General features: G+C 34.1%; 1 protein-coding gene across 1 annotated transcript; it reads right to left on the bottom strand.

The window, feature by feature from the left end:
* Positions 1 to 5264: 5264 nt before the first annotated feature.
* LOC134694320 (beta-agarase-like) lies at positions 5265 to 8238 on the bottom strand. The gene is made up of 3 exons (XM_063555325.1): positions 7895 to 8238; positions 6628 to 6769; positions 5265 to 5995 (listed from the first exon to the last, which is right to left on the bottom strand). Exons 1-3 carry the CDS (start codon positions 8129 to 8131, stop codon positions 5265 to 5267), a joined length of 1110 nt encoding a protein of 369 aa, XP_063411395.1. The 5' UTR covers positions 8132 to 8238.
* Positions 8239 to 8937: the final 699 nt, after the last annotated feature.

The following is an 8937-nucleotide window of genomic DNA, read 5'->3' as shown; positions in this document are numbered from 1 at the left end:
TGTTTGTGTCATTTTGGTCTTTTGTGGATAGTTGTCTCATAGGCAATCATACCACATCTTCTTTTTTTATATTACCATAGCCCCATCCTTATGTGCCTGACCCAAGCCAGAAGTATATAGTTCAGTACGTAGTTTTCGCTGGTACACAGAAACAAATAAAATGATACATAAGCCACAAATGAGTGCAAAAGACTTGAGTTCAAAAATCATTTATCTAATTATAAAAAAAGAACACGTCGTTTTGACGAAAGTGTTCATGCAGGTTAATTATGATTACTTTATAAATGATCAATTTTCAAAAACCATGCAAAAGTTAAATAATGATTTCATAATTAAAACCGGAATTGATACAATGATGCATGCGTAAACAAGCACTTGTATATCAAGTACATTAGTTTCCGTGTAATGTGACAATAAAAAAACGCAAGCGTTTAATACATGTGTACATGAAAGCTTGTAATGCACTCATTACGAATTGCGTACAAAAGTTTAAAAAAAAGCGTGTGAAAGTTTAAAAAGTTATCTAATCCATGCAAGGATTTATATCATAAAAATCCTTGTCTAGTAACTTAAAGATAGTCGTGTAATGTGAAGTGACGGAAATTATTCCTAACGGAATATTTTTAAGATGAACTGCAATTAACAGTTGAAGTGATCACTTTAATTCATTAGGATAATGATAAAATATTTGATTGCCAGTATAAAAAAGGAACTTATATTCTAATTCGTATTTTATTTGAAATTACAGGACAAGATGTTGACAACTTCGGACAAAGTATTTACAGCATTATACGTACTTATAATGATATTAGTCATAATGGTGAATTTGACAGTGCTATGCTTTATCATTTACAGAAGTGTTAAAAAATCTTCAAATAATATTTTATTATCGTCCCTTTGTATTGCGGACCTTTGTGTAGGTATTTTTGTCATACCAAATCAGATTTTCATTGTCTCAACCATATTAGAATGGAGCCCGGTTATGTGTAAGATGTGCCTTTACATGGAATTCACTGCGGCATTTGCAAGTGCAATGACCTTGACCTGCATTGCAATCGATCGTTTCCGGGCGATTATCTCCCCAATCAAATACAAACAAACGAAAGAAAAAGTGTCAAAAATAACGGCCACCATTGTATGGATTACTGCTTTTCTCTACTCGTTCAGGGCTTTGTTTGTGTATGACGTAATTGAAGCTGAGATTACAATGGATAATGTGACATTTATTGAAAAAAGGTGCACCGTACCGATCAAAATTCAACCGTATCACAACGCTTTGATAATAACCGATTTCATCCTGTTATTTGGAGTGCCAGGAATTGTATTATTTGTCACAAATATCGTAGTTTCAGTATATCTTAACAAACGAAAACTGTCAAACTCCGATCAGATGACCCAAAAAAGACAAAAGGCTATCCGTTTACTTATTGCAATGGTCGCCATTTTTGTCACGTGTCATTTGCCGTTGTTTGTTATAAGACTTCGTATGTTAACACACAAAGTCGAAAACGGAATGGTTTGGATTCGATCTTTTCTCGTGTTGTCTTTCGTGAACAGTTTTATCAATGTCTTTTTCTACAGTTCGCTCAATGAAGATGTAAATAATCTAAGAAATATGATCTTGAATAGAATTTGCTTTGCAGGTCAAGAGCGTATGACCTCAACCGTGCATCCGCTTACGGCGTCTGTAATAAACTCGACTTAGTGTTTCCATTTGACCTTATATATGTTCTTTAAAACATTAGAGAAGAAAGTTAACAGTTATAACAAACATAAACATTACAACGATTCTAGTGCCTTAGAATAGTGTTGTGAAATGTTATTTTGTTATCTTGAGGTGGAACACCAGAGTACCATTACGAAACATATCTAATTAGAAGAACACCTTTCTATAGAAATTGGAACAGAACATAACAACTACATAAACGATCTAACCGCATTAGGAAACGGAACACCAGAGAACATTCTAATAAGTGTATCATTTGAAAAAAATAAATTATATAATAGCTATTTCGGAACACTAGATAACATTCTTACGTCACGAATACTGAAAACGACAAACTGCTATAGAAATCGGAATAATTTCAAAACATATATATGTTTTTTTAATTGGATTTTCTTATTGATAAGGGCCGTGTAATAACCTAAAGTTGTTAGTTTCTGTACAAATAGGTCTCTTGTAGAAGGTAGTCTCTGACAATCACATCATGTCTTCTTATTTTCATACACATCTCCTTATTTTATAAGTGAGTAGAATTTCTCTTATCAATTACAAATAAGAATTGAAAGGATAAAGTTTAACTATTTATATCTTAATAGTTTGCATCCTGTATAGTCAGAAAGTGAAATTAAACTAGATACAAAAAATTTCAAAATATAATGAATGAAATCGAGAATGGAAATGGGGAATGTGTCAAAGAGACAACAACCCGACCATAGAAAAAAAACCAACAGCAGAAGGTCACCAACAGGTCTTCAATGTAGCGAGAAATTCTTACACCCGGGGGCGTCCTTCAGCTGGCCCCTAAACAAAGGTATACATGTACTATTTCAGTGATAATGAATGCATCACCTTGATTTTTTATCAGCTGAACGTTAAGTTTTTTTGTGGTTTTGTTTGCATAAGATATGTTACAGTTGTTTTTTACAAAACAAATCATCTATTAATTACAACTGCATTGTTAACAAACCTTGGCATGTATGACCTTATAAAATTTATGGTCAACAGTCAAAGTGTCATAACATCGCCAAAAAAGGGGATACAGTCAGTTGCTCCAGAAGGGCCTGCATTTCCTACTCCAATAATGGAACACTCTATAGTTTTATATTGAATACAATAACAACCTTAATTATCAAATAAAAAGAAAGATGAACAAATAACCATTCAAAAATCACAAACATAAAACAAGAGTTAGAGATTCAACATCACAAACCACTAAACATAAAACAAGCGATTGAGCATCACAAAACACCAAACATAAACAAAGTGATTGAGCATCACAAATCACCAAAAATAAACCAACAGATCTAGCATTACAAAACACCAAACATAAAACAAGAAATTGAGCATCACAAATCACTAAACATAAACAAGCGATTGAGCATCACAAATCACCAACACAAACAAGCGATTGGGCATCACAAATCACTAAACATAGAACAAGCGATTGAGCATCACACACTAAACATAAACAAGCGATTGAGCATCACAAATCACCAAACATAAACAAGCGATTGAGCATCACAAATCACCAACACAAACAAGCGATTGGGCATCACAAATCACTAAACATTAAACAAGCGATTGAACATTACAAAACACCAAACATAAATCAATCGATTGAGCATCACAAATCACTAAACATAAAACAAGCGATTGAGCATCACAAATCACTAAACATAAAACAAGTTATTAAGCATCACAAAACACCAAACATAAACAATCGATTGAGCATTACAAATCACTCAACATTAAACAAGCAATTAAGCATCACAAAACACCAAACACAAAACAAGCAATTAAGCATCACAAAACACCAAACATAAACAAGCAATTGAGCATCACAATTCACCGAACATAAAACAAGCGATCGGGCATCATTAAACATAAAACAAAGTTAACGATTGAGCATCACACAACACCAAACATAAAACAAGCAATTAAGCATCACAAAACACCAAACATAAAACAAGTGATTGAGCATCACAAAACACCAAACATAAACAAGTGATTGAGCATCACAAAACACCAAACATTAAACAAGCGATGGAGCATTACAAATCAATTAACATAAAACAAGCGATTGAGCATCGCAAAACATCAAACATAATCCAAGCGATTGAGCATCACAAATCACCAAACATAAATCAAAAGATCAAGCATTATAAAACACAAAACATAATCCAAGCGATTGAGCATCACAAATCACCGAACATAAATTAAAAGATCTAGCATTACAAAACATCAAACATAAAACAAGAGATTGAGCATTACAAAACACCAAACATAACACACGAGATTGAGCAGTACAAAACCCATGATTATGAACCTTCCAACCTCTATATAAAAATATGCTACCCGTAGAGAAGGGGAGTGTTAAAAGCACCACAGGTTCATGAACACACCACAAATATGACAGACATTAAACAACGGAAACAACTGAAATACAGGTTCCTCACTTAGAACAGTCACATAAAGAATGAGGTTGGCATAAACAAATTCACGAAACAAGTCAAATTGAAGTAAAACTAGAATGCCGACATTATGGTTTATGTTTGGTGACATTATTTTGTTTTAAAACAAGATTATTAAATAATCAAAAATACAGCACTAGATAATCAAATACTCATAACATATTTGGTCTGGTTATCAAAATTAATAATCCCTATAGAAATACCCAAGTAATCACATATTCAACAAAACCCATGTCTTGGCTCATGATACATATAAAAACAAATATAACTTGAAAGTAATGACTTTTTATCATCTAAGTTAGTTACCAATTATTAGAGCAATTGTTGAAACATAGCCTCCTGATTGGTTGAATTCAACCTTAACCTCATTAGAATTTGAACGCAAAAAATTGGCGGGAATTTGATATTCATATATTTCCCATCTGGTATCTTCGTGGCCTCGTCCTGGTGCAAACAGTTGGTAAAATGCTGTCACATGGTGATTGTTGATCAGAACAGTTTTCGGGGTCGGATTGCCACCTGATATACCGGGCAAACTTACTCCGATTCTGAGTCGTGCGTACTGAACATTCCCAAGTGAATGGACGTTTACATTTGCTGTCGCAGCATAGGTACACGATGCACAGGAGAAAATGCAAATGGCGCAATCTTTTTGTATTTTCATAACCATTTTGTTTCCATAATAGGTGGTTTCCTTAATAGTGTGAATATTGTGAAAGTTATATTTGGCGTGAAATACAAAAATACAACTACCGTCAGCTGGAACTGTAACATAGCCATTCGAAACATGCATAGTTTTCCATTCTTCTAAAACTGGTTGCCTGTGCGAGTTAAGGTAATGGCAATGGGAAACCCCCGAAGATAGCGTAAACAAGTGATGATCGAAATTCAGTTTAATTCTTGCTTGTGACCGGTCATAGTTATGGAGTAAAACGAGTATGTCACCATTGTTTGGATTACCCATTGCTAAAGGCGAAATTTTTCTTATTTTGTTGTCAAACGGACTATCAACTCGTAGAAATTGATCTTGGTACCCTAAATGATGCCAAAATTTGTAAGCCTTTGCAGCATTAGCTAAGCTGCCATTTCGATGAAATAGGCTGTAATGTAAAAGAAGCTTCACCTAGGGTGGTTCCATATGAGAGTATGAATCCAATAGCTCTGTCAATCACGTTTCGAAAATTCAAATACGTAAACATGTGGCTATTATGTTGATTGATGTATGCCCAGTCTATGAAAGGATTTGGTTTATTTACGTCAATTCCCTTTACTTGACTTAAACCATACTCGCTAAGTATAAGAGGAACAGAACGGCCCTTCTTTTGATGTGCGTAACTTTCCACCAAATCTATGAAACCAGCCAATCTTGCTTCATTTATACCTTCAAATCGATAGTTGTTACCCTCCACTAGGAAAAAGTTGTAAGGATGAAAGGAAAAGAAATCTAGATGGTCTAGTGACATGTCCAGAAACCGACGAGAAAAATTCCATATTCGGAAATCGCTCTTGTCACTTCCAGATATCGCACCGTTTTTAGTTGGACCGCCAACTTGAATCCCTGGAAATTGACTTTTTAGTTTTTGTGCAACAATCTTATGGAAATCAATGACAATGTCCCATTGAATATATTTCCAAGCTGCGTCAGGTTCATTTATGACCTCGAAATACTTTGGTATGATACCATGTGTACATTGTTTAATAGATTTTAATAGCAGAACAATAAATTCAGCGCCTGCATCTAAATCATTAGGAAACTTTCCGCCATGTTGTGATGTGTTCATCCAGTTTGGCCAGTAGAGCCCTGTAAATGTATTGTTTATTTTAAATTCAATAATAGTAGAACGAGTCTAAGATGCATATTAGGAGGTAAGGCTATTTTTCGTGTTTTGTTCTGGTGTTGTCAATAAATATTTATCTTTAGTCATGAGTTGGAATATCCTTTTGGTATATATTCCACTTCTCTAATGGGTCACAGTACGTGGTATGAAGCCTCCATATGCATGCACAAGGTACAATGTAAGTGAAACAATGACCATATTTTGAACAAACACAAAGATGAATGCTTTTTTTATTAGTTGTTATTGGCTTTGAACTAGCTGTCAGTAACTGTGAGTACTAGCTCTAGCTCTCAGATATGTACTTGGTGTATTTTCGTTAACTGGATGTAAAAGTACCCCTCCACATTTTGTATGTATGAATGTGCCTGTCCCAAGCAAGGAGTTTGTAGTTCAGTGGTTGTCGTGTGTTGCTATGATACGTTTATTGTTTTTTTTTATTTGAATCGAAACCATTAATTGTTCCAATGAAAATCCATGCTCCCTTTATGATAAATGGTTGGTGCCTTACTAAAACTGTTTTGGTACTATTTTATTCTTGCGTATTGTGATGTTTAACTGTTGGGAATAGAAACACCCTTTTCATACTAATACTCGCCCTTGATTTCCATGACGATATCGGAATTGTTTCCATATCCTTGAAGATTTTGCTTGTACTTTGTACATATATTCTGGACAAATGTTGGGTCTTTAAAATGGTTTGGATCTGGATAACCATGGTGATGAGGGTCTTGTGGTGTCTGAAACAAATACAAGATAACTTTTGGATGTATTTAGGAGAAATTGAAAAAAACAATAGAATTTAAAAATGGAAGTCAAGGAACAAAATAAGCATAATAAAATGTTAGGGAGCCCCTTTTCGAGATATTCAATTTTTAAAAGTTGGCGGAAAAAGCTGACTCTTTTTTTCACTTTTACCTTATAGTTGCATTGGTATTGTTTTGGTCTCAAATGAAAAATAAAAAATACCCAAAATGCTTGAATTTTAGTAAATGACTTTTTAGGAGCTATAATTTCATAGTCTTTTATGCAAAGAAAAAAGTGTTTTATAGGCAAACTGATGAGCAAAAGTATTTCAACACAGAATCGGAGGAAAAAACAACAAGTCTGAGCCTTTGACGAAAATTCCTCAACCTCTCATTACATCCTTTTAAAATAATTAATCATTTTAATCCAACATTTTAGACTACAATATATATTTCAGAACTAGTTAATTCTTATACTGCCGATCATATTTTCTGTTTACATGTCTAACCTTTACCCGTTGACCTATTTGCAGATCTTATTTTGCTAATTATCTTTGCATTTTGAAGTTTCTAATTATTGCAAGACATAATTCGCCAAAAAACGCCAAAATTATTCAGTTTAAAATGTCATGGTGGGGCATTAATTCTAGACCTATACAGAGTTTCCTATCTATTATATAGGGAGATACTTCAAGACATGGCATGAACAACCAGATCAATACAAATTTAATATTCATTGGTTTCAGTGGCGGACCCAAAAGGAGGGGGTCTGGTTGTTGGAACCCCCCTTTTTTTACGATCAATGTTTTTGAATGGGGACATGTAGTTGGAATCCCTCCTTTTTTGTCCTGGGTAAGGACCCCCTTTTAAAATGGCTGGATCCGCCCATGGGTTTACTCTCATTAGATGTGTAACATAAATATAAAAAGAAGATGTGGTATGATTGCCAATGAGACAACTATCCACAAAAGACCAAAATGACACAGACATTTACAAAATTACTATAGGTCACCGTACGGCCTTCAACAATGAGCAAAGCCCATTATAAACCGAACATTAACAAAGCAAAAGACTGACGACAATTGAAACTGAAATGAGAACATAAAATTGAGGCCTTACATTTTGAAATGTATGTCCGTTCAAGTCACGGTTCAGCCATCTACCACTCTCAGTAGCAATTGACTTAGCCTTGTCAATAAAATGCGCAGAATCCAGTCCATTATGGCCATCCCAGCGATCAACCTCGAAATGTGTTCGACCACCTTGTGATAGGTAACTTGGATATATGGTGACTTGGTAGTCAGCACCTAACACAGTGACTACCAAAAACAGCCATAATCCGACTTTACCGCACATCGTATTGTCGTAAAATAAACATAAGATTACATATAACTGTCAAATTTAGTGCATTGAAACTGAATCCATATCTTCACATTAGACACGATTGCTGATAAGAGGTTGCATGAAGGTTTTATTGTTGTCATATCTCGAATACGTTCGACTTCTGTATATATATCTGTAATCCGACATTATGTAAGCGGACTGAGTCATGTAACTATTTCACTGACTTTCACAAATGTAATGTGACTGGAACAGTTTTTCTGTACTTTCGGAGCTCTTTTTCAAAGAAAATTATTTATAAGGCCTGACTTGTTATCTTCCTTACATCATACGGGTATTTCAATCGGCATTCCTCGGGTTACTCCGCTACTCTCCTTCTATCCTTAAATGAGGTACGGAATCGACCGAGTTGAGACGAATGACGGATATTTAAGTCTGATATTTAATAAAACGCCTTAAACACCACAAGATATTTATAAAATCTGGAAACAAAACTTGAAATATAATCTAAAATTTGTTCTTCTTTTGAAAGGCGTTGATATCATTGATAAGACAAAATTGGAGTCTGTAATAATGAAAATTTAGACATTTTTTATACAGCTTGAGTCAAAGTACATTTTTTATGGTTTATAGTATTAGAATAATAATTGCATCAAAAACAAATGATAAAAAAAGTATTAGCCTATCATGGTTATTGTAGTAAATGCACATCTTTTATGTGGGTATCTTATAATTATTTACTTACTATTTTGAAATTAAAGTGTAGAACTGTTAGATGCTTCTAACATTATATGGATATTATATTTTTTACACTAAATGTA

Source organism: Mytilus trossulus, chromosome 13 (assembly GCF_036588685.1).
Source record: "Mytilus trossulus isolate FHL-02 chromosome 13, PNRI_Mtr1.1.1.hap1, whole genome shotgun sequence".
NCBI classification, from domain to species: Eukaryota; Metazoa; Mollusca; class Bivalvia; order Mytilida; family Mytilidae; genus Mytilus; species Mytilus trossulus.
Note: the sequence above shows the minus strand (reverse complement) of the source record. Positions and strands in the feature narration are given on the sequence as shown.